This window comes from Acanthaster planci, linkage group LG03 (genome assembly GCF_054643075.1).
Source record: "Acanthaster planci isolate LZ-2023a linkage group LG03, COTS_SCS, whole genome shotgun sequence".
Classification (NCBI taxonomy): Eukaryota; Metazoa; Echinodermata; class Asteroidea; order Valvatida; family Acanthasteridae; genus Acanthaster; species Acanthaster planci.
This window is the reverse complement of record NC_141779.1, coordinates 14,923,991-14,950,753: the sequence shown is the minus strand read 5'-3', so window position 1 is coordinate 14,950,753 and position 26,763 is coordinate 14,923,991. Positions and strand designations below refer to the sequence as shown.

Here is a 26,763-nt window from a genome sequence, read left to right as displayed (position 1 = left end):
CGAATCAGATGAATCTTGCAATCCTCCGAGGCCTTGTGCATGTTCACAGCTGTAAGAAATGGTTACCTCACCTTACTAAACATGCAAATCATGACCTCCAGTCTCTACTTAGGCTGACCCATCTCTCCTTGCAGTCTTCCTCGTCCAAAGCGAATGAATCGTGCAATGCTGGGGGGGGTCTCGTCCTTGATGAACCAGTTTGCTAAGAAGATATTTTGATCAGCTTCCTTCTTCAACTGATTTGGCTCACTCATGGTTGAGTGTGGTCCCTGTAGAAGCAACAAGAGTCCCTTTTAACTTTATCAGACATAGATTGGAAAGCAGAAATGTAGTCAAAGGTTTCAAAACGCCTTCATTATAGTATATAGTGACTTATCTATGTTGACAATTTAGGAGGAATTTATACTTAGATGCATTAATTTACAAAGAATTTTCAGAATTCTTCACTGACAGCCCATTTGTTGTTAGGTTTTCATGACGTTATCACAGGTAGAATATTTAGTATTCCTATAAACTTCATAAGTGTTTCTTTGTGTGGTACACACAGTTTGGGCAGAAACTTTTTTGGGGGCGGGGGAAATCCTTCAAAGACTCAGTTCCAATGTCGACAATACTTCCAACTGCTACAAATAAGAATTCTGCAGTTTTTCTGAAAATCCTCCACAACTTGACCACTCAATACTCAACTGTGTTAAAAGATTTACCACGACAGGAAAGGTAATTTGGACATGATTTCCTATCTTGTAAGAAATTGCAGCGCATATTTGGCCTTGGAAACGGATTGACGATGCATTTTGCACTGGCATATAGCAACAAAATATGCACAGTAAATGTTTTTGGGGACTAGAAAATTTTACTGTACGACGACATTTTAATTTGGTTCCACGCTTAGGCCCTACAGTGAGTGCAGAACGACGGTCGCATTCGAAAGTTCATCCCAAAATAGACTGACACGAAGGAATGTGGCGGTAAGTTTCCGCATGCCTGCGGAACACTAAGACGGAGTTTCAGACGATACTTTAAATAAGTCCGACAATTCTGTGTATACGCCACTTCTCAGCATTAATGTGAGGGTGAAAACGGCTCAAAATCCGCTCGGAAAAAAGGCAGACTCACCTTAGCTGTTTTGACAACATTAAGCAAAGGCTCAATCCGTCCTCGGTGCACGCGAAATTGTGAATGTGCGCACTACATACCACCACGTGTTGCTTTTATTAATTAATGCTGCCGGTGATTGGTTCCCTATCCTGCATTTTACTCTGATTTCGAACGCATTGTGGCGGAAACCAGTTACTGCGCAGTTGAAATTCGATCGATCATACCGTACTCTGTCTATGGACTGTAGAATTGGCTTTTATTTGGCCAGGATTTGTGTTATTTGCTGGGTTATGAAACCCCCGATCTGAACAGCACCATTGAAAAAATAATATAATGTAAATTCGTATTTTCCCGCCTCCTCAAATGAGAAGCGCCCCCGTGTGTCAGTGCCGTAGCTAGGGCTATTATGTCCGGGGGCACCAGGGGTGCACACATCTTTTTCAGGGGAACAAAAAAGACCATGAGCTGCATCAGAGGTTCAAGTTGATCATGGATTTCAAATGGGCACCCCCCGTAGTTATGCCACTGCCGAGTGTTAGGTACTGCTGAGGCTTATAAACCCAACCTATATATCCCAACTCGCCGTCCAAGTTGTCTACTGACATAGGCCTACGCTGAATACATGTATACCTTGCAAACAGAAGGTGTGTACGCATGTGCAAGATGATCGAAGGTTGTATTGCATGCAACTTTGCAAGCGTAGCTTTTAAGTGTGCTTGGAATAGCAAATCATTAATTTACTTCTGAAGTAACTTATTTGAAATAGCAAATATGTTTACGCTTTATCTGGCGGAAATTTGGTTTACAATTGTAATCCTCCATTTCAATTCCGTGTACGAATAATGCTTCAATTCACCACCACGCTTCTTAAAGGGTCATCCGAGCCCATTGCCTGTCACGTATTGTGTGATTCCTTGCCTATAGCTCTTTGTCCCCTCAAACACTTTTTTGTCTGCCAACGTTGCACAGATATCTCTGGTTGTTCAGGCTCTCCAGGAGGCCAGTCAAAAGTTGAAACTTTTGTTTGTCCCCAAGCACCCCACAGATATATTGACGGGAAGAGATTTTCAGTCATTAGTGTACGCACGGTGCAATTAGCTCAACTTTTGGAATTGCGGCTGTAGGTCTATATACGATTAGAAACAAAGCATACACGATAATGACTGAAATTCTCCATAAGTTTTTGAGACGCACACGATGCATGAGGGAGAGATGCACTGAGCCAAATGACCATAAACAAATCTTTAAAGTCCTGTGGCTTGTAGTACAAAATGAAGTGGATAACACAATCGCTTGCTGTCGGAATATTGTATCAATTTATCGTTCCTGTAAACTCGGAGTGGACTTCGTCCCGATATAACTATTTTACTTTGTGAACACAAAGAACGGACGTCGTGTTGTAATGATTGATAACTAGACGCAGTTTACTTTATCACACGATGTTTGCAAAAGCCCCTTTTGGGACGACAGTTATTTCTGTGTTAAGTGTGCGGGTTTCTATAATGGTCCAACCTCGCATTCACTTCGTCCCTGGAACATCAGTAAGAGTAAAGTTGAACGAATAATAACTATGGCAACTCTGCTAGGTATCAGAGAAACAGAAGGTGACCATACTTGGGCGGGGGCTTGCAAGACGGGTGGTACTTTCGTGCAGCGGGCGCCGTCTTCAATGACCAGTCGTCAGAAGCAAAGCCTCAGTAGCCCGTGGAGCGAATCACGGTAAGCAGTGAAAAGTATTTTCGAAAGTAGGGGACCAAATCTCTTCTCTAACGTTCGTGTTCAATGGGGATTTTACCCCCAATTACCACTGATTAAACGTGTGGACCAGGACAAAAATAGTAACATAATAAGAAATAAATAAAAACGAAACAACTACAAAATTAAAATTCCAAACGAAACAGGAAATTGACATTTAAAACGGTTCTCTAAAATAACCTCCCCTCCTGAAGATTGCCTAATGTTTCAAAATATCTGCATGCACAGGAAAAGATGCAGCAGCACGATCCTGCAATTACAAAGTGAATCAACATGAATTTAATTACTGAAATTCCCTGTGCAACTAATAACACATACACGAGTGAAATGAGATGTTTGAAACATTTTGAAACAAATCCCGGCATCCTTCGTGCATATGTTTCTTTGTTTCAGGGTATGAAACTATCGAAAAGGTTTATATGAGAGATTAATTGGCTTTCTCTCCACCTCCATGGCATGCACCTGCAACATTTTTTAACAACAGATCTCGCCAAGCTGGGGAAAAATGGAGAATGCCTGTGTACCTATCATTAAAAATTTTTCGAGATTATATGACGTCATCAAGACACTCCTTTGTTTCACACCTCGATCCCAATATGTGTTTTCGATATATACAACGTTAGTATTATAAAGTTTCGTGGTCCACACTTCAGGTTGGCCATCAATTCCGGCGGAAGGCGTAGATCCAGAGCGGCGGGGGGGGGTGTCGATCCCTCATCCCCCGCTCTGACACAATAAATTGAAAAAAAAAATGAAATTGTACTCATTGTACAAAAGTTGACATCATGCAAGGGTTGTTATTTGTACGTCAGTACATTTTAATGCGTTTTCGACGTGTCCACCTGTCGATCCACAACACTCGGATATAAAAACAAAATCTGACTAGTCTGAAATCCCCCCCTGGAAAAATTTCCAGATCTGCTTCTCCGGCTGCTACCAACTATTAAGCTGAAAGCTCTACCTCATACTTCGCCAATTTTCTCTATAAGTTGCCGTGCTTCCTTTGGTAATCTGCTTCCTTAAAACACTGATTGACCGTATGCTACTCGGAAGATCCCATGGCATGATAATATTACGGAAATATAATTCTGGGGAAAATGAAGACAAAAAAATCTCTAAATGTACTGGGGCCCACAGGTGTACTGTATCACTGAAAGTGAAGCCGGATCTGCATGGCACGGTCATGATGTTTGCCCTTAACTAGGCCTATATAGTTCGGTGACGCTTCAAATGGGCCTGCGTATAATATGTACATCTGCTGGAAGTCACGCTCGCAAGATGAAAGTTGTAGAAAGTGTTCTTTATAGAATTAACAAAGATTTCTCAGATGTACACACTTGGTGCTGTATATACGCGGCAAAAGTGACTGATGCCCAATTATACTTCCAACGTTTAAACTCGTGATATTGTGAAAATTACAAGCAGATAGAAAGACTCCTCAACACCCCTAAATAAGAATGAAATATTTCAATAAAGCATTGTTACATGGTGATTACATGATTTGTTGACACGTGCACGATTGGTATCAATTGAAGTACTCGTCGAGAACTCAAGTTGCCTGCATTGAAATGTTGGCTGGCTGTTCCCTTGGAAACGCACACAGCTTTTCATAAAAGATTTGTTACACGCGGTGCCAGTGGACCGTGGGGTCAGCGCGGTCACGTCACGTAGCCAACGCAATCTTTAAGCGGATTTGACCTTCAAATATTTGTTGAATCCGGGATCAACTTTTGCTACCGCATTATTTTGCAACAGCACAGAGGGAATTAGACTGTGCCAGTTTTCATTTTTACCTCATCCTGATGAAAGACAGATTTCCCTTCTAGTCACGGCAACACACAGCGATGAGTCCAGAAGCCGAGAAAAAAATATCGGTTGAATAGTTTCAGACAAGATCCCTGCACAACAGTAACGATGTAGCCGCATGAGTAAACGTACACAAAAGGTGCTGTGATTGCGGGGGGTTATTTGGTGTGCAACCGTTGTACGTATCCCAGCTACTGTTTGGGCTCGGGTTTGTCACAACCCAGGTTGAGTTACGGAAAAATACCCTAATTGGCCAATGACGATGACATGTTTACATCAAAATTTATTTGGAAATGGTGGTAACCCTAGTTAATAGGAGAAATCTGGACTCTGTGCTTCAGTTTAAGGTAAGTTTTGGACTAAGAATTAGGCCATTAGGAGTTCAGTACGGCCATCAAGATGTGGATATGGTGACACAGTTTTACCTTTCAAGTTGGACATTGGTCGTAAAGAATTGTGCAGTTATTTTCATGCGTGACGTTACTAACCTGCAGCACAAGACGACGGGAAGCCTGTACAGCTGTAATTGATGTAAAACAAAACACACTGTGAAACTTGAACCTGTACACGTATGTAATGTGATCTCGTCTGCAGATGTTGAAGAATGTATTATCACGTTGCCACTCTTCTGAGCCCTAATTCTGTGTAGAACCATAGAGCATGGAGGTAGGAAAGAGCAAGGACTCTAGACTTCTAGTGAAGAATCTGTGTCGGGGAAAAACCCTGCCAAAAACATGTTAATATTCGGATTTCCAATTGATTAATGCTATTGAAATTATCCAAACATCAGCAAACCTGTTAGCTACATACAGCTGGAAGGGAGCAGCCGTGAACTCATTAGGAATGTCCACATTATTGAGACCTGTGAAAACAACTTCCTGAATATAAAATTATTTATACAAAATGTAAAGAGTTTTATGCTGCCAATTTGATAAATATTTAAGTTGACAATACCGGTACAGTTAACATTCGGAAACAATTTTCACGCATTCCAATCTATTTATATTGCAGAGATACGCACTGTAGGCCTAATGTACTTCAACCCAACTTGAACTCACGGACGAGTCCAGCCAAGATGACGTTCTGCAGGGAGCCAGACACCGGTACATTTTTACAGCAGTTCACCAACAGCGTCAGCCGTGCCTTACACAAGCAGATATGCACCTGTAACGGTAGGGCCTACACAGCTGACGAACTTCGTCTCAAGAGCAACCCCGCTATCTTTGCGCCCAATTACCTCGAGACGTTCCGACGCAGCAACGACGGCTTCCCTCCAACTACCTGGAACGGTGCCGTGTCTGGGCACAAATCGACGCGCGTGGGAGGCTCGAGGGGCTATTCTCAGATGCAGACGATAAACAAACCGGGGTACGACTTTGAGCCGCAGCGGCGCAGGGAGAATCTATCCAGGAAGGCGAAGAAGCTGGGCGAAGCTTTCCCCAGGAAGAGACCACGGAAGGAAGTGAACCTGCCCGAAAGACTCGACGTTGTCGACAAGAGCGGTCAAAATTGGCAGATTGTTCAGGAGCTGCCCAAACTGGACAAGAAGAGGTTGGGGCGCCTCAGACCCATAGTAGCTTCTCATGTCATTCCGGAGTCTCTCACTCTGCCGAACAGCTCGCGCTTGGGGGTACACCAAACTGGTGTTTTGTCAAAGAGCGCCCCCGAGGCTATAGCATTGAATCACTTCCCAAACGACTGTGCGATGGAATCGCAGGCAGGGCATGCCTCAATAGAGTTCGATCCACCCAAGACGGTGCCTCATCAAGCTCCAACGCGAAAGTTCCTTGAGCTTAGTGAATCTTCCCACGTCTGTATGCCTTGCCAGCTTAAAAACAAGTCCACGTCTATGCCAGACATTGGAAAGGGCAGTCTCGAGCGCATGGATTATGGAGAAGTCTCTCAACCCGCCTCTCTCATCACCCACTGCGACAATGAGAACGAGGAGATCGCAAGCCACGGTTTGAAAAGCCAAACCTCCGAGGAGGCAGGGACCGTGAGACTGCCGAGATTGAACACCGAGAACAAATTTAACCACAGTAGACGCTGCAAGATTAGGCCTAACTTTCAGGTGGATCTGGAAGACCTCTACTCAAGGGGCGGCTTGAAGATTTCAACCCTCCGAATTGACGCAGAGGGGACGCTGCCAGGGAATTTCTTAAACAGAGACAGAGACGAACTGCGCCAGATGTATCCCATGTACGACTGGCGGATTGCGCACGAGACGCGAGAAGCGAACAGGCACGGTAAAGCAACTACATCGAGCAGGACCAAGGAGACCCTGCCAACCACTTCTACCTTCCAATTTCCTGCCACGTTCTCCAACACTCCTAAGAACTCTCCAAGGGAAAGACCAAGGTTTACCGGAAAGGAATGGAAGAGACACAGGAAGGCAGTGACGGGTGAGAAGAGCAGAGCGAGTGAGCTACTGGAGACAGTGAAGGAAGAAACGGGTGGAGCCGGTGGATCAGCCACAGTGGTAGAGCAAGTTGGCATGGCACAGCATATTGAGGAGACACGCCCAAGTTCGGGGCTGTTTCCAAGGCAACCACCGCCAACACCGATGGACAGTCGAAGAAAGAGGGCCGTGGAAACTCAACCCTCCGCGGGGAGGAACTAAGACATACTCCATGCTGACATATTTGCTGTGTAAAATGGTCGGCATTGGCGGCTGAACATGCGCGGATGAGCCGTACCGAGGCAGTCGTGTAATGCTTGCTGTGGGCCGAAACAGCTCAAGTTCGGATACACTGAGACAGAATTTTGCAGCTTTGACGATTGCGAAATTGTTACTATTCTATTTACCCGCTTATATTCAACACAGACAACATAAAGTAATAAACAAGTACAGGGATAACTTTGATTTGCAGAGTACATGTACGCGTCTGCTTGCCCACATTTACGGTGTCCACTAAGGTTGTAAAGAAAATATACTACTTAAAAAGTTAAGGGCCACTTTTTATTTTGTGTATGCTTTTATTATATACGAGATATTTTACTGCCGAAAATTCCCCAATACAACTGTCCTGCTTGACTATAAACACACTGTAATCATTTTTACATGTGGTTGGTTTCAGTTGTTGCATAATGCCCCTGGCATCATTGCACATCCTGAAATTACATGTTAAAAAAAGTGGTCCTTAACTTTTTTGAGTAGTGTAGGAAAGAAGACGGGAATATGCAATAGAGTACCAAAGTGAATACGTCACGCGCACAATTAGTGTGTAAAAGGCATTAGCGCGAGAACCACCGCGTGAACCAACACGCGCGCGTACTCCATTAGCGGCACTGCACTTTCTGGTTCACAGTCACGGCACACTTCGGTACTCTATGGAGTACCGACCGAGTGAGTACATCAAAATAGAAGGATGGCCTTAGATGCCAGGGGTCAGACACCATGCAAGTGTAGATCAAATCTTTGTTCTGCTACCTGAAGTTCATGGCGTCTATGAAGATGTGAGCTGGGGGGGCAGGGCTTGCAAATGGTCTAGGCTAATACTAACTCTGGAACAAATTAAGCCAAAAACGGTGGGCTAAAAGCCAGAAAGTTTTGTGAAAGAAACGAAGCATTCCATTTAACACCCAACCTCTGACGATTGGTAATTTTATTCTTTTACGTTCCCCTTTACATTCAAGGTCATGCATTATTATCCAACAGATCTCACATACATCTTTCTCACATGCACTTAAAGTTGAAACCCCGCATATTTCAGCGAATGCTGTGAAACGCACGGCATTACTGATTATCAGAAAAACTAGGTTTAAGCAATGAAATAAAACGAAAGCGGGAAATTTATATGATTGTAACGACCAGTAGGGCTCTGGACTGCAGATTTTTGAGCCACTTCAGGGTGAGGGTATGGCTTGAAACTTTTCCCATCCCATGCACTTTGCGAGCGAAAATAAATAGTGGCATTCTCTTTCTAAAGTTGAGAGTTGTGGAACCGTTCGTGAATGACACAATCAAATGCAAGGTTGACTCCGAGAGGAGTTCAAGGAATCAATACGAGGTTGCAAAATGACTGAAGTGGATTTCCTATGCAAGTTGATAGTTTCCTCCATTTATGAAGCACAATTATAGAAAGAAATCCCTTGAGCACCATATCAGTACACCCAGACAGAAATCTAAATCGAACACACCATTTAACACCCAACCTCTGACGATTGTTAATTTTATTCTTTTACGTTCCCCTTTACATTCAAGGTCATGCATTATTATCCAACAGATCTCACATACATCTTTCTCACATGCACTTAAAGTTGAAACCCCGCATATTTCAGCGAATGCTGTGAAACGCACGGCATTACTGATTATCAGAAAAACTAGGTTTAAGCAATGAAATAAAACGAAAGCGGGAAATTTATATGATTGTAACGACCAGTAGGGCTCTGGACTGCAGATTTTTGAGCCACTTCAGGGTGAGGGTATGGCTTGAAACTTTTCCCATCCCATGCACTTTGCGAGCGAAAATAAATAGTGGCATTCTCTTTCTAAAGTTGAGAGTTGTGGAACCGTTCGTGAATGACACAATCAAATGCAAGGTTGACTCCGAGAGGAGTTCAAGGAATCAATACGAGGTTGCAAAATGACTGAAGTGGATTTCCTATGCAAGTTGATAGTTTCCTCCATTTATGAAGCACAATTATAGAAAGAAATCCCTTGAGCACCATATCAGTACACCCAGACAGAAATCTAAATCGAACACATTGAGCTACAATGTTATTTGAATTTCGGGAGTTGCTTTAGAATGGCTGAATCTGACCCAAAGCCCCTCCGGCCACCTGTGCAGCATGCAATCAGCATCCAGTCACCTCTCAGATGGCAAGCTCTAACCACGCCCACAGAAGGGACATAAATCAAGACTACAACAAAGAAAAAATCCTTCAGAATAAATTGTTTGAAATCCAGCTATCCAATCACTGACGTCCTTCGGGTCACATGTGCTCCCCCATCCACAGCCTCTTTCAACTTTTGAATGTTGCCCAGTTATAAATGATCCGAGAATACCGCTTATAAAGTTGAAGTGAAATGAAATGAGTCTGATTACAATAACTGATGCTGTGCACATTTACATAAAAATTATCAAACATGGTTACGGAGGTATTTAGAAAAATGAGGTAAAACTCTGAAAATGGTACATACAAACCAGGCACATCCGTCACATGCAGGTCGGTTTGGGTCCGACAGGCATTTGGCACCATTCAATATGACCACCTCAGTAAGTTCCTTTCACTTTACTGTTTTGTCTATACGATATACTTTGTGTCATGCTAATTCCTTTTTTCTGAAGATGTCCGTATTTACACATATATAAAGTTTATTCACAAGTTAAGGCACTGAGAATTATCGTGTCACCAAAGGGTAATTCCAGAACTTTGGGGGCCATTTTTATTCGTGTCCCTGTCACATCTGACATATAATTTTTGTAAGTTCAGAACACATTTTGTAATTTCCAAGAGTGACGAATTAATGCAAATTACCTGCCAAACAAATAGTAATAGTTTGAAATCAATTCCGGTGATATTTCCATGTCAAATAACAAAGGTCAGATATAACAGAGACACGAAAATGTCACACTTTTGGACCCCTAATTTCTGGAATTACCCCAAAACAAATGCTGAGGTCACCATATCTTTCATTATCGTACAATGCAAGAAACAAACAAAATGAGGTAGTTTTTCTGTCATTCACTATACAGGCATAGACCAATTACAACACTGGTGTTTGACAGTTACAATGATATAACCAGAGCTGTGGTCAAGCTACTGGGTGCCAGGGGTGGTGCACTAGGAACCCAACAGCAGTGTTGTAGTCGAGGGCATCACAAGACCAGTCATAAGTAACAGGGTGAACAATTACAAAGGAGTGCTTTGGTTGCAGTTCATAACCGGTGACTTGAATTCAGACTGGAGGGTCTTGCATTGGTCTTGTGATAGTCTTGTGGGATTTTGCAATGGTCTTACCAGGTCTCAACTTCAACACTGGCCAACAACTGCCAACACCGAGGACACTGCTATGTACTCTGAGGACTATGGGTATTTGGACACAAGGCTTGACACGGATGAAGTTGAGTCCAAGTTGTTTGGCAAATGTACTTTGACATTTTCAGTACGTGTACATATACATGTATATCTTTCGTCCCCAAAATTCTCAGAATCTAACTTGTTACCAAATTCCACAGAACTACAAAACTACGCTGGCTTGTTTTCAGGCTAACTTTCTCCTACAACACGTTTTACTTAATTAGTAAACCTGATGGACTAGAGAGGGGGCTTGATGACATCTCTGGTTTAAATACATGTACAGGTGCATCAAACAGAATATCATGATCACGTTGAACACTACTACAAACTTACCAAAACTTATTCAAAGAATAATTTGAACATTATTCTTACATGCACCACTTCTTAATAAACATAAGCACTTCAATATTAAAAAAGGCATGCTTTAACCAAAACTGTGACATTACGAATATTGTAATTGGTCTTTAATGTGAGAGCCCCTACCAAAGCACAGCATATGTACATGTAGTGCATTTGGAAACCAGGCATGTGGATGACACTCTCAGCAATAAAAATGCAAAAAATAGGTGAGTCGGTGAGCCTCCCCCCCCCAACAGTCCCCTGGTTCATTTCAGCGCCTCACCAACTATCAAAGTTCAGAAGTCTGTCAGATACAGTCTATCCTACACATTCATAGAGAGGTACATGGCTTGAAAATGACTGACAGCTACGAAGCTGTAAAACATGCATCTTGGAGAGGTTGCCATCCACAACACTGCAATGGATACTTCTCAGTGGGTCTTCAGATGTATGGTAATTTGGCTCAGCTCTGTGAAACGAACAGTATGAGTTTTGGGGGGGGGGGTTTGGGAAGCACAGGACTACAGGAGGCAATCTGAAGTAACTGGAGAGGCACTTTGGTCCCCAACGAGTACCTCTGAGCCAAACCACAGAAACGTGTCATTGTCTAGTGCAGGAAACATCTGTGCTACGTCATGCTGTCGTTCTGGCACTCATACGCATACTTGTACAACAATGCCGTACATAACCGTGCATATTCCTGATTATAAACATGTTCACAACTCTGCCTTAATTGTCCTGCTTAAATCCTCGCATGCTTCTTGTGTAAAAAAGATATCATTTCCTGTCAACTTGTGTGTTGTTTCTTCATCTTGACACAGTACAATACGACACCACCATAACAAGAGACAGTGTATTCCAGCTTGTTGCGCAGCTCTTGGGGAATTTCACCAGAAACCCAATTATTAGATTCCTTAACAGCAAAACATTCTGTACAAAATGGTTAAGTAAAGAAAAAATCACTGTATTTAAACAGTGTATTTAAATTTGACTCATATTGGCAATTTAACTAAAACAATTAACCAAACTAGAAACATAATTATTGTGAACATATTTGTTTGCTTTGCAGTAAAATTCCATGTGATGAATTTAAAAAATTTAAAAGTGTGCAGCCTGATCAATGTCTTCAAGAGACCATGCAATGTAACTATTTGACTACATCCCTCGAGAAAATGCACCTCTGTGTTGCAACTCACCTGATTAACAATTTATGTTTTGGTATTTCAACAGGTATTTGAGATCCTTTTAAGTTTTTATGCTTATGCAAATTTCAATATTAATGAGCAATAATGTGACATCACCCCAACCTCAATGTTGCACTGATTTGTGCAGAGAAACTGCTGGAGTTTTTTATCTTATGCTGACAAAACTTTAAGTTTCTTTGGCGATGTATTGTTGGTTAAGTACGTGACAATATTAGCCAACAAGTAACTTTTCTTTAAAATTTTTGAATTCAAAATTTGAACATAAAAACATTTAATTGAGCAGCGTCTTCCCTGATTTATATCACAGCAACAGCGCCCTCACTTGTCCACAAAATGCGCTTAACCCCAAACAGATGTCGACCAGTTTTCATACACTGAAGAATGGTATAGAGATGCACAAAAATGTGTCTGAAACAACATTCACTGCAGGGACCCTGTCAGACAGGTTCTGAATCCTCAACGCCCAATTTTCAAGCTCACCGAAATAAGCTGCAGCACCTGTGAAGGCTCTAATGGGTTTCATGCATGAACGTCATTTAGTTAGTTAGTCAGTTAGTCAATCAGTGTCCAGTGAGGACGCCGAGAAAATGTCTGGTTCAACTAAGAGGGGCTGAACCAAACACACACATTTATGTGAAGTAGCCGTAGCCAGTCGCTGAAAACGGCTTGATCTTGGACAAACATGTGATGGCCGTACAGCTATGAATATTTTTCACATGTTCAGAACTCAAGCCTACATGTACGCAAAGGTCACAGAGAAACACTGAACTCAACCCATCTGTGTAAGTTAATGCATAAAACTGCTGCATAAATGAGGACTGCGCTTGACAGTTCAGCGCAAGAGAAATGCACATCGCCCTAACAGTCCCAAATCTTCCCATTTCAATATGATCTTACATACACCCTAGCCCTCAACAATCAGTCTCATTGCTGGGGGAAGGAGTTGTGCGCAAAGTCCATGGTAGTGAACCACTACTATTTCAATATTGCATTCTAATTACATTTCAATAATGTAACACTGTTAATACTGTTCTAAAATGTTCAACGGAAGTTCTTTAGAATTAAACTTACAAAATGGCAATGTTTCATAGAGTGGTCCTCATTACAGTAGTCTGGTACTGTACATGATAACCACTTCCCTGAATTCAAACAAAACAATGAAACAAAACATGATCCAATGTTGGCGATTGGGGCTGCTACGGTTGATGCAGGTGATCTATCTGGTGGATAGTCAGGCACTCCATCTTGGGGAAGCCGTCCAGGAGATCCACCTGAAACCTGGACATGCCTGTGTTGAAGGTGACCCGGTTGGCCAGGTTCTGGCCCTTTGGCACAAAGCAACTGAGGTCCTCGATGAAGTACCGCATCATCTCTCGGAGCAGGACGCCGTGGGCCACCACCAGCACGTCAGCCACCATGCCGTCCAGCTCGGCGTCCCCGTCCAGATCGTCCTCCGTGTCCTGACTGCCCAGGCTGCCTTCCGAGCTGGAGACCTCGATCGTGCCCTCCTCCGGCCCAGCCCCACCCCTGCGCATAGAGGACTGCGACAGTGTCACATTGGGAGCATATTGATTGCTGAGGGGCGAGCGTCTGTGGTAGTGCGGACTCCGTGCTCCGCTCTGCTGGGGCCTGGGAGGGTGGCAAGCTTGGACTTCGGCTGTAAGGGCCTCCGAGGTTGGTTGCCTGTCGCCACGGTCCCCCGCCTCCTCCTCATCGCTGCCTGGCTGCGACAAGGGACCAACTGTGAACTCCACTGGTGGGATGTCGACCTCATTGGAAGCACTCACCTCCGATGAGGCCAGGGAAGACTTTGGATGAGCTGTCTGGGCATCTTCTGGTGAGTTTGAACCTTCCTCAGAATTAAGCAGCTTTTTGGCCACTGCACATTTCTTGGGGGCGCTCTGAAGTGCACCACCTTCTAGGAAGTCATCACAAAGCTCTTTGAAAAATGAAACGGCCCGTTTCCTGACCTAGGAAGCAATGATTGATTTGCTATCAGAATGTGAGAGATGGTTTATTTAAAGCAGTGTTACATGAAGTCTGAACTAAAAAGAACACACCTACTCTCATCCTGTCTTCTTCTCCTATCTGAACATATGAATGAGAGTCTACTTGGGGATGTTGAGTCACCAATTTGCAGAATGAGTTTTAAGTCTGAGTTCTTACAACTCAGCTTAATGACTGTGTATTGGATTTGCAAGATCTCAAAAACAGGACTGTCAAATTATCTTCAAATTTCTTAGTGTAAAGTACGTACATGTACATAGTACTGTCAGACAATCTGTGAAATCTTACCACCTGGAATGCTTTCGAGAAAAGAGAAATTTCATTCTTTTTTCCAAAGATCGTCCGGATGGACAATCTTTGGCAAATACAATTTGTTCAATTCGTGTTGGAAGACTCTATATTAACGGGTCATGTACAAACTGCCAACGCACCATCGGTATGCCTAAACTACATTGTTAACTAATAAAATAAATATATATCAATACCTAAAAGCCTAAAAGAGAATTTGGACTGGTTTGAAATTTGAGTTCCTTTATGAAACTGTAGAAGTTCACATGAAAATATCATTGTGAGGTAACCACTTAAGATAATGGTATGGTCCAAATAGATCACGGCCACTCCTTCAGAGCTCTCTGATTTTCTCAAACAAAGCTTCCATTTTCGAGACATTTAGCTAACAGTAACTCTTATGCCCAAAATGCAAGGATAGTTGCCACATTTGTTGATTTATAAAGTGTTTAAGATGGGAACTGAGAGGTAGAGGCTTTTTGCCTGACATGGGAGGCTACATGAGAAGAGTGAACAAATCAGTCAATTGTGCATGTGCACATGTATCAGTACATGTACATCGTACGTTTTGGTTGCACAGTGACTGTGGTGACTGCAGTCAACTCACTGCACGATAACATGGTGTTTATTCGACAACATTTTCAGCGTTGCATTGCTGAAGAGGAAACACAAACTTGAAGGTAAAGTTTGCAAACCACTATCGCTGCTAAATATCATGGAAAAAAATGCATTTTTGAAGGCTATAGTTGGTCTCAAGATCAACTTCGCCTGTGCACTATCGGGTACTTAGGAGCGTCCTGTGGCCCATGGAGTTTTGTGAGACAAATTACACAAGATGGGCTTCAAGTGTTAAAAATGAACAGCGTTTTTCTCAATTTTCCTCAAGGCAGTGAACTCAAAAAATGAAACGGGTCCTTGAAATGATACACAAACTAAATCACAAAACACAAAATTGGCAAATGTTGACAAATTGCCATACATGCAAATCTTATACACTGCCTTGAAGTCCAACATGATTTTAAAAGTGACTTATGCATCTGTAATACAAAAGCCACTTTGTTCCATCTAGTTGATCCATTTTGTGTCTGTCTTGGCCAAGTACGAGAGGACATAACACTTCAGTCTGATTTTAAGCTTACGAATGGCGGCTTTATGCAAAACTTACTTGTGATAATTGGACAGAGTAAGCAACATCATTAAACGCATGCTAATATGGAGTAATGGTCATTACACTGCTATGCAGAAAGTGTTGCTTAAAAAAATAAAATGTTAAGCAAACACTGACCGGGAACCATTCACTGCAGATGAGCAATTTGATGCACTGACTTTCCATTTTCAACAACCAAAGTTGGTCTAAGCTAGACAAGTTTTGTAAGCTGATAAGAGGTGTCAGCTCATGTATCATGAAGTCAATGGCAGTCAATGTAAAACCCCTATCCCCTCCCTCCAAAAAGATCTGAACAGTGTATGTACCAAAGTGAACATGACACCTGCACGACTACGATTATGTGTGTAAAAGACATTAGCACGAGAACCGGTGAAGGAACCAGCACCCGTGCATATTTCATTCATTTACACTACACTTTTGACTTCCAAGTCAAAATGACGTCATGCTTTGGTACATTAGTAATGCAAATTGGCATTGGGGGATTTGTATATCAAACAAAGATCCAATGAAACTGAATTAAGTCTTCCACTGAATAAGGTCAGTGACGGGAATTCTGCTTACTTGATCAATTGTTTCCCCGCCCTCGGGGGTAAACTGTTTGTGTTGTTTGCCCTTCTTGGCGTGTCCCTGGTATTCCTTCACTGGTATCCCTTCCAGACGTCCATAGCCCTAACAGTCGGAGTGAAAAGTATTCACAGTATGTTGAATGTATCAAACCATACTTGCTGAATTTCACGCACATCAGACCATGCTAACGGTGTCTCCCCTACTGGTCAGACAAAAGCTGCAGATACAACAGCGAGTCTGAGTTTGCTCATTGACGTCATCATGGCAATAACTCACCCAGTCTCACTGTTAGAAATCAAACTATGTGCTTGGCCAGCCATCGATGAATTTCCACTCAAAGAGTTCCAAGGACTCTCAAATAATTACAAATATGTCTACTACAAAGCTGCCAATGACACGCTTTGTACAGGCAACGTGTAAACCACTGTAGCTTACTGGGGTACAAGTGGAACTGTTCATCTCACCCTTTCTCGTAACCTCTGATCTGTGATGACCTGTGGCCTGTCCACTGCTCCGTGATCCACAATGGCCTGAGCAGTCTGAAACAACATCACAGACTATGTCTCATTTGTGATTTAATGATACACATACAACAGGGACACTCGTTCCACTGTCGGAAATCACAAACTTGAAAAGTGAGCAGAACATCTAAACATGTACATGTAGTTACCCAGCGCCATAGCCTGGCAGGGGAGGGCGGAAAAGGGGTGAATGAGGGTAAGAGGTGTATGTAGGAGAGTTTGTTTCTGCATTCAATTGGGGACCCTTAACAATAGACGACAATAAGGTCCCCGATTGACAGAGGGTACCCCATTGACAACTGTGTACAAAACATATGGGTGGTCTTCTAAAAAAGTTAGAGTACAAACAAAAGAGGAACAATAGGGGGTCCCCAGTTGCAGGCAAATACACACTTGTGTGTGGTTAGGTGGATTTACCCCCAATATTTAGTCATACGTGCCCTTTTCATCCCCAAATATTTTGTGACAAGAGCCCTTGTTTCAAGCATGGACCATTTACCCTAAACACTTCACCCATGAGCGCCCTGATTACCCACAATTATAAAGTGCACAGCCCCAAATTTGTCCACAAGAAGTCCAGTGGCAGCCTACCTCTCTGGCCCTCTGCAAATCACTAGCAAAGATCTTGGTGAAGCGGTGCTGCTCCAGTGCCTTGGCCAGTAGCCATATCTGCTTTCTCCCCTCTTCAGACAATGGTACATCCATTTGACCTTAATGAAAGAGGGGTCAGAAGATTGGGGCAGGGAAGCAAGAAAAAAACAACTGAGGAAAACTCATTACTACTGTACATGCTAGCTAGTGAAAGAATTTAACATTCGTCTACTTAACTATAATTGCAGCACAAAAACTGTGTTTGAGGTTTGTTTAAATTGTGCCTATCAACATTTCAACCTGCCCATATGACTTCAAGAAATGGTACATGCCACTCATGATGGTAAATGTGCACGTATTCATTCTTTGGTTGTTAACAGCATTAAAATTGCTTGGGGGGAAAAGATGTACCATAGCTGATGTCCCCTGATGCGGTACACTTTGACTATTCCTGCAAGTCTTTCAAGGAGTAATAAGCAAGACACTTGTCTTGGTCACTGAACTCAAAATTTATGAATAGATATTTTCTGAACGTCCCTTGCACATGTGGGGGGAAAAGCAGGTCTATCTTGGTAACAATCCTCTTTGAAATATTACCTTGGATGATGCCATCTTGGTTATATATTGTCTGGCCACTGTGAACGTGAAACAGAATGTAAAAATCATCTTGGAAATGAACTAGTGAAGATTAAAACCCAAAGGCAATTGAACTATTAGAACTTTTTTTTACTAAGAGCTGCACTTGCAAAGTATTAACACATACATGTACAGTGTAAAATGTGCAAATGTACGTCCAGAAACACCAATCTTCTCTCAATCCTGTCTTAAAGTATGTGTACCAATAGATAATGTTGATTTTGAAACAAATCATAAGTAACACTTGGTTGCTATATCTGAACTCTTTTGTGAGTAAACACAGTATAGGCTTTTTCTTTTTCTTTTGGGGGTTTACACAGGGTTAAACACTAGTGATGATTCACACTTGAAAATTTTCACCCCTGCGACGACCCTACATCAATCCCAAGACTGATTTCAACTCGGGTTGAACTCAACCCTGCTCCAGACCAGGGTCGAGAATGTTCAACCGGGTTGAACTCACCCCGATAAGTTCAATTCACAGTGTGAAACAACACCGGCGTTGAACGCAGGATCGAAAAACCAAATTTGAAACCCAGGGTGGTCATGGGTTCACCCAGTGTTGAGTTCAAACTGGCTGTAATGTGAAAAGGTCTCAGGCAAACCCCGCCTGTTTGAATGAATCTGGCTATTTATTGTAAAATTACCAGGAGCAGCAGCTTATTAAGTAAGAAGATCCTTCACCCACCAAAGGCCTTGTCTGCTGCTCCCTGGGGTCCGGGCCAGGCAGGAGCTGTAGCTGTGCCCTTGAGTGTCTGGCAGCCTTATTTCATTCATAATTTCTGTCCCCACCACCAATAATTACGGAGTGACTTGGTAATCCCGCCAAGTCACTACTGGCAATTTGTCAGCAATTAACGGCGGTGGACAAAACTGCAAGTCACCAGGATTAAAAGGACGGGACTCCATAATCTACGTGTGTGCTAGTATTAATTTGCTTTCTAAAAAGACAAACTTCAGTTGACAACCTGTCTTAACTATATTCATGAAGTCTGAAACTTTGAAAACTCAAAATATGCCAAAATGTCCTAAGAAAGAACAAAAGTGTGTGCTAGGTTTGTAGTTTTCTTTATCAATTAGAAAGTTTTGCTCTTTTAATGTACCGGTATATACATATACTTTTACATAGAAATGCCAACAAACTTCAATAAAGGTCAGAAGACATTTTAAAAGGTAATTATATGCAGTTACATGCAAGTTTTGGTTTTTTAAAATCAAATTCTGAAACAAAAATGTTTAGTAAGGTGCTGAACCTTGTTCCTGGAGAAAAATATTTAAAGATCAACTAAACCATTCAGGGCAACTATATTAAGGTGAACAAAGAGATTGACTTCAATGGAATTCTAACCCACATCCTCCTGTACACCACGCAGGTACCTCTGCTGGGTTTGTAGCTCTATGGCTCTACCAACAGAGCAAATTCAGAACTCTGTTGGTGGTTAGTACCAGGGTTTCTCCACCGGGTGGCAATGAGGATGAGTTGGCTAAAACAACAAAAAAGGAAGTGTGCACAGCCAATGAAAGATTACTTACAGTGCTGTCAGGATTGAGTATAATCTGGATCTACATGGTACAGGTACAACTAGAAAGAGTCTTAAAGCAAAAGCCGTTAAAGACCAATTTACAAAACTGCAGAAACCCATCCATTTTTTTAACTGCACAAATTAAATAATTCTCTTTGAATCGGAAGTTAACAGAAATCTCAAGATTTTATGGAACGAACAGCCCCCACTGGTTGACAAAGCAACAGGCTCTGTGCCTTTTACAATGCACTACTAGTACATGTACAAGTAAGCTAATTTTCTCTGAAGGTGCAAAACGGACTTATCTGTTCTTGGGTCTTCACTATTCATGGACTCTCAAGCCAAGTGTGTACTAAGTGATCAAACATTGCATCATTTGGCCTTCCTTGGTTTTCAAGGTGTGAAATATTCCACAAAACACTTTATTTGAATTTGAAAAAAAGGGATTGACCAGAAAAGGCTGAGACAGTCAGGTTTGAAGGTTTGGAAAACACTTTTTTTCAAAAATGGCATGGTGGCTCTCTTGGGGAAGAATGTACATACATGTACATGTAAGTTTGGGCGTGAGAATGAAAGACTTGGCAGTTTAAAAGCCTTGATCAATCCTGGGCTGTGTTTTTCTCCAGATTGTCGTGCATCCACTACACTGCTTCCTTTCATAAGACGCAAATGTGACCTTTTCTTTCCCAGAAAAATGAAAACAAACTTTGGGGGGGGGGATTTCACACTTGGTCCCAGGGGATGACCAATGTCCGCCTGACCTTCAACATGTCTCAGTACAGTCTGGCCACACAGAGTGCGTTCACATCCACTGATGTGATGACCTTCGGAGTCTCTTGCTTGACAGGGGAGGTTTCACAGCCAGAGTGATGCAACACTTGAATTTAATATTCCTGCTGAAAGTCAGCATGTCACAACATCCTTGAAAGACTGTGTGTGGGGAGAGTGCAACACTTGTACATTCAAATCTTGAAGTTTACATCTAACATTTGCATCAAAGGTTTTGGGATCTTAAGTCAGCTCTTCAGTTGGCACCACTTTATGTAAAATTCTGGGGCGATTTCATCAAACCTACAAATTTAAACATGCATTAAGTATGTATATGTACCGTACACCGTACATGTACATATGTACACTTTGCATGCAATGTTGCCTATCCAGTTTATTATTACTACTTAGGGGCTATTTTTTTTCCATGGATGGACACACTGTGCAGCAGGTTTGTGGGCCAGTATGAAGTTTACCACACCACCTGCCCATATTGTCTGACTGGATGGTTGACATATAGTGCACTGCACATGTCAGCAGCCCCATGGGGGGATGCCATTTGCACAAAAGCCAGGTGTGCCTCATCACAGGCTCCACACTTTTTTCTCAACATCAATCAATCAATCATCATTTTCAAGTTAATCACCATGAAACCGTTGACAAATTATTGTCCAGTCCTATAATGCAAGTGCGTTGGTCACTCAACAGTGGTTTTGAAATGAAAAAGCAGGTCTTGATGACTGATGAAGAGGGTGTCGGTAGTCTGGAAAGCCTGAAAACTAGTCATGGTCATAACACTTGCAGTCTCATGAGAAAACTTGCGGGGTTTCTATCCCAGTTTTCTGAATTTGTGTGGTTCAGCTACAACTTTTTTTGCCAATGTCAAAACAGTGAACCTGTGGAACTACTGTGCTAGAAATTTCAAGCAATAAACTACATGTACATGTACTGAAGTTAAAGGGGGTGGGCCGTGCATCAACACATAAAACAAACATACATATAATGAGAAAAGACATCTGCATAATTTCAAAATGCGCAGAAATATGTTAAAAATTATAGTTTTCACGACCTTATTTCACTCCCTTCTGGGAGCAAAAGCTAAACAACAGCCGTCGGGTACCGAAATTTGTCTGAAGAAATTCCCAAGAATCATGACGTCATAGGACGGAGTCCTTTGTCTTGTGACTGCTTACTGTCATGCAACAACGCGTCAACATACTGTACGATGTACGTAATGCTGTAGCATTAGCATGTGACATCGTGTCAGAGTCAAGTGACGATAGTTCCAGCATTGATGCCTTTTCCGATCATGACAGGGGTCAGTTGTCAAGTTCGTCTTATTCATTTGACGAAGAAGGTGACACTGAAGGAGCTGACGAGGCACAAGAAATTTTGCCTTATCCAATTCAAACCAGAATATAGTCAGGAAGAGATTTTGCAACTTGAGGCTGTTGGCCACGGTCACGGCAGCGATCAACAACAAAACACTGACTAATTTTGGATTTTTGCCCTGCCTGACACGTATTACAACACTGTATACTCAGTGTTTGCCCCCGAAGGCTTGTGAGAAAACCCACAAGCGTACTTGGGTGGGACTCGAACCCACGACCTCCTGCTTACTAGTGCAGACGGCTTGACCACTCGACCACCGAGCTTGCCGATGTCGGCTGGCTGGTTCGAGTCAGATGTAGCGGCGGGTACCAGGAACAAGTATTTTCAAGGATGGAAGAATGGCAAGCTCAGTGGTCTCTGGCGCAAATCCATCCTTAGACAAACACTGACTGGTAAAGATTAAACTTATTGTTTACTAGACAGTTAAAAACTATCATACATGTATAAAGTCAATTTAACCCTACATGGCCTATCCCCTTTAACATTTTATGAATGACATTTCTTTTTCGTGGCTCTTTGTTTCCAATGCCTTGTAAAATGTTCAAGTTTTATGTGGTAACCTTCCAGGGTGATCTTTTCAAGGGATGATATTTTTTTGACATGGGCCCCTAGGAGTTGTTGAAACAAAAATCTGAACCAGCAATTCTGCTTCTCTAGATCCCACTTTGCTTAAGGTGAGGTACTTTATAGGGCTATGTCGAATATCTGAATAAGCATATTCAACCAATCATTGAATATTTGAATTTTTTTCTCAAATTTGAATCTTCTGAGGCACAATGCATCAATGCATTAAAAAGGAAGGGAGAAAACTCATTTTTTTAAAGACAAATTGCATTGGACAAACTTATTTCAAGGCAAGACTCAAAAAGGAGCTGATATGCCCAATAGCAAAATATAGAATCCATTCTATACAGAATAGAAATTGAGATTTTTAGGGAACAAAAGTCATGCATGTAGATACCAGCATTCTTTGTAATGTTTATGCACATGTACGGATAAAAACTTTGTTGAAATACATTATGGCAAACCTAAGTTCATGACGATATTTCACTGGAAATAATAACATGACTGAAGGTCCAAAGAGGAAAATAGTTTTCACACTCCCACCCAGTGGTGCCCCCCCCCCAAAATGCATACAGCAAGAACATGTGCTTCAAAATCCTAATCACTGCAACTGATCAAACTTGCTTTTAAATTTTTTTTTAAATTCTCAACAGGCCAACAGGTACATGTATAAGAATCAATGGTGGCAACAGTCACAACAGTGGGCAACTATTGTAATGATTATAATGTGCAGCGGCGTGTTAACGATACTGTTTCAGTTCGGACTTTGTTCATCAAAATGCTGCTGTCCGGTATGACCAAAGGTTAGAATATTTGATCAAATGTAAGGCCAAATCTTCTGATATTCAGAGATTGGAATTGACTCAGCCCTACAATTTTCAAAAAATCTGGTGCTTGTGCTTTGCAAACTACATGTACACGAAACTCCTTTAGTCATGCTGTCTGTATGTTAAGAGCCATCCTAGCTCTTTTAACATCCAGCACTGTGCAGTAAACTAATGGCACATTTTTCGAGCTCTACAGAGAAAACGTGTTGTGGATCTCTGGATCCTGCCCTGTTCTGATTCCACATCACCAACACATCAAACCCTGTGCATAGCTACTGAGGAATTCGCGGTACATGTACATGGTTATCATTAAGACAGCAGAAAAAGAACAGCCAAATCTACATTGCACGTTATTTCCCATCCCAACCGGCAGACATCAGGCTTGATTTGATTTGTTTCGACCTCCCCGCGTCTCCTCCTTCTTCTCCCTCCGGCCCAGACTCTCTGGCTGCTTGATTAGCATCTTGGCCAGTCCCGGAGGGGACTGCAATGGCCTTCAATGGTTTCCTTTCCCTCTTGCTTGTTTATCAGCCGCTGTATTTAAACCTTCACCTTGACCGACCAAAGTGCATATGTGTCATCAGTTTCCCCTGTCTTGAAAGACAGGCAGGGGGAGGTGGGAGGGATGCTTCAAGGAAATTGAAACCGGTGCCGGTAGTGAGCAGCCAATTGACATACTGCTAACTGTGTTTGCAGAGGGTAGTTTCTGAAACAGCTTTTTTTGATACATTTTCCTTTTTTTTTTGATAACTGTAGCTTTTGCTTTGAATTCAAGGATTTGTGATTTTGCTTTCCTTTTCCTTATCACAAATGTACATGAAAAGGATCAGGGTAGGAGCTCCTTTGTGCCCTTCTTATCCATTGAGAACACTGTACTGAGGCAAGGCATCTCTTATGTAACTAAGCAAAGCTTGCCCCGAATCACGAGGTACAGCAACAGTGTCTTTAGTCTGGGGAATTCGAATTGTTATGTTCGCATGAATTTAAAGAACTCAGTGTACCAGATTTTATTCAAATTTAACTCGCAATAGGATTATAAAATTCAAGTGGCTTGAATTGAGCAAAAAAAATTCCTATCTACCCAAATTTTATGCAACGCACATGTCCCCATGATACTTATCACTGATGAAGGTACTGCAGAGTTTACAAAGGAATACATGAATTTGCCATTTACACGTAAAATGTGCCAAACTAAAAAAAAGAAATAATTAAAATGGAAAAAAATTGCAACATTTTGGCCTTCATCAAAAACAATTAAAAGACTGAAAAATCTGTGATTTTTTTTTCAGTCATTTGATTTAAATCACAGTTTAAATTGGTGATTTAAAAAGGGTGATTTAATTCAGCCAACCCTGGCACAAACCCAAGGAGACTGGTATGAAAAAATGAATGCTTCCATAATTTGACTTTTAAGGACATGCTTTCACATGCTATCACTTGCTGAATTCTAAAGTTCTGCACATTTTCACGGCCATTTTTTTGGGTAAATTCATAGTTACTGTTCAGGATTGTAGCCATAGTAGCCGCAAAACGTTGACTGACTGCTAAGAACCGGAATGCATGAAATATGCAAAATATGGACAACTGATAGTGACCACTTTCATCATGTTCACACAATGTAAAATGTTATAACAGCCATCAGAGAGAAACGATGTCCACATGTACATGTACCTAAATGATGATGTCCACACGTACCTAAACTTGGTAAAGAATGTTCGATCATGTCGATCTCAGGGTTTCTGTAACAGACTTTCTTTTGAATCTACACTTCATCCTACCAGCCCAGACTAAGGAAAGAGCTCCATATACGGACAACACTAATTTTCCCTTAAAATGTTATAACAGTCATCAGAGAGTGACAATGTTCTAAAAAAAGAAATTTAGCTGAGGAAAATTCCAAAACATTTACGAAGGAAACACTTGGTTTTTTCCACAGGCTCGTTCACAGGGATATCAAGTGTTTGTACATGGAACTCTTTCCGAGACTTAATGTTACATCTTCACAGAAAAGCAACTGGGTGTCAGACTGTGATCATGAAAGATTTTTTGTGTGTGTTCGGTGTAAAAAGGCAAAGGTCACCCAGGTCCAGGCTATTTCTTTTAAATCAAATATGCCAGAAGTGGTTTTCACGTTTAGGCATTAATATTAGCATATGCAGGCATAGGTTACATTAGCCTGGCCCTATAGTAGGCCCATCACTTTTCTTGTGACAGGCCTACGTGTACACCACAGCTTAAACCGGACCAGCATTTGAACAGTTATGGTTACATGTACACAATCATGACAATCTACACACAATTTAGTGCTTTCTTAAAACAGGGTTAGGCCTAGCTCATTAGTAGCTGGTTCGTGCTTGCGGTGCGAGCAAGAGTGCATGCACTGAAGGCCCACATGATAAAAGTGACAAAGGGTGGGTGAGATTGAGGGGGTCAAACACAGTACAGTGCAGGAGACGGAACTTTGCTAAACTACACACATAAACGCTTCTTCACTTACTGTCTTACAAGCGTGAGAATAAACCTCGCCATCTTCTCAGTCAACTATTGCGCCTCGGCTGCAAAGGTTGATGTGCCAAAATCTTGCAGAAGTTTTGGATTTAAGGACAATTCAGCAAGGCTATTTTCGGCAGCTCACACACTGGCTGGCATTCCGCCGTGCCTGGCTAGTTTCACGCTGCATGCATACCGTGCCGGCGTAGTACGGGTCAAGTAATATAATCGTCAGCCGACTCTCCACAATCGCTGTAACAATGTGTACCCTTCCAATGTCGAATCAGCCGTTGCAGTTAGGATGCCAGACACCGTCCTTTCTGACCTTATGACCTGTCTGGGGATTTTGTCTACGCTGCCGCGAGGCGTCTGTGAAGCTAGTCAATCAGCTGATGACGTTTCGGGGTCCGGGTCGATGATCGACCGGCTTGGAATCGACACCAATTTTGAAGGCAGTCATGATCCAGGATCAACAACTTTTTAATAGCTCTGGAATGTTTCAGTTGCTGCAGTGAGGGCAATTTGGTCATTTCGTTCCTGACCTCAAACGTACATTAACTGTTTTTGTTCCACTAAAGATCACAGGTGATCATGATTACTACCCAGGAAATGTTGGATGGTATAGTTTATACCATGGACGAATAAAACACACTCCATGGTGCAGGCGTGCCCCGGCTTGCAGTGCATGCTATGCAGTGTAGGCTTTGATACCCCAGACATCAATCCTGTGCATTTTAGGGCAAGGGGAATAAATTTGGGAACCTTTTCGACTCACTTCTTAGCCTGACCCCTTTACAATAGCATCATTCTGTTTGTCGGAGGTGAAATAAATCAGGGTGTGAGAATTCAGCTTTTAAGCTGATTTCAGCTTTTTTGTTTAGATGTTGGCTCTGATTACCAGCTTTTTTGTACACCTGGTCTGAACAAAAGTATGGGACCTTTGTTACATTTCAACTTTTTGTCAGCTGTTTTCAGCTTTATTTTTAAGTGGCCACTCACATCCCTGATAAATGCACGGGGACGTCGAACTCAACCGACAAAGAAGTTGACTGACCAAGTGGATTTTACCTGTGGTCGGGCAAAACGCCAGCACTGTATTGCTCCTGTGCCCCTGCGACAGCATAGAAAACTCTCTCTTGGGAGGGGCAGGTTGCCTCTCAGGCAGACAAAATAGCCTCAATTTTCCCCCGGTTT

General features: G+C 42.2%; 2 protein-coding genes across 6 annotated transcripts; one reads left to right on the top strand and one right to left on the bottom strand.

Annotated features, from left to right (window-relative positions):
• The first annotated feature begins 2,522 nt into the window (after positions 1 to 2,522).
• On the top strand, positions 2,523 to 7,533 carry LOC110989258 (uncharacterized). Of its 4 annotated transcripts, none has more exons than XM_022253513.2 (2): positions 2,523 to 2,817; positions 5,671 to 7,533. In XM_022253513.2, the coding sequence occupies exons 1-2, from the start codon at positions 2,669 to 2,671 to the stop codon at positions 7,277 to 7,279; spliced, it is 1,758 nt and encodes a 585-aa protein (XP_022109205.2). In that variant the 5' UTR covers positions 2,523 to 2,668; the 3' UTR covers positions 7,280 to 7,533. The 4 variants fall into 4 exon arrangements, with proteins under 4 accessions (XP_022109205.2, XP_022109225.1, XP_022109216.1 ...); XM_022253533.2 differs by lacking the exon at positions 2,523 to 2,817 and adding an exon at positions 4,534 to 4,798; XM_022253524.2 differs by lacking the exon at positions 2,523 to 2,817 and adding an exon at positions 4,805 to 5,006.
• A 1,266-nt stretch (positions 7,534 to 8,799) lies between these two features.
• LOC110973045 (fructose-2,6-bisphosphatase TIGAR-like) lies at positions 8,800 to 26,171 on the bottom strand. Of its 2 annotated transcripts, XM_022223472.2 has the most exons (6): positions 25,577 to 26,168; positions 17,967 to 18,004; positions 17,370 to 17,488; positions 16,722 to 16,796; positions 16,252 to 16,359; positions 8,800 to 14,197 (listed from the first exon to the last, which is right to left on the bottom strand). In XM_022223472.2, exons 1-6 carry the CDS (start codon positions 25,606 to 25,608, stop codon positions 13,424 to 13,426), a joined length of 1,146 nt encoding a protein of 381 aa, XP_022079164.2. In that variant the 5' UTR covers positions 25,609 to 26,168; the 3' UTR covers positions 8,800 to 13,423. The 2 variants fall into 2 exon arrangements, with proteins under 2 accessions (XP_022079164.2, XP_022079166.2); XM_022223474.2 differs by lacking the exon at positions 16,722 to 16,796 and having other exon boundaries at positions 25,577 to 26,171.
• Positions 26,172 to 26,763: the final 592 nt, after the last annotated feature.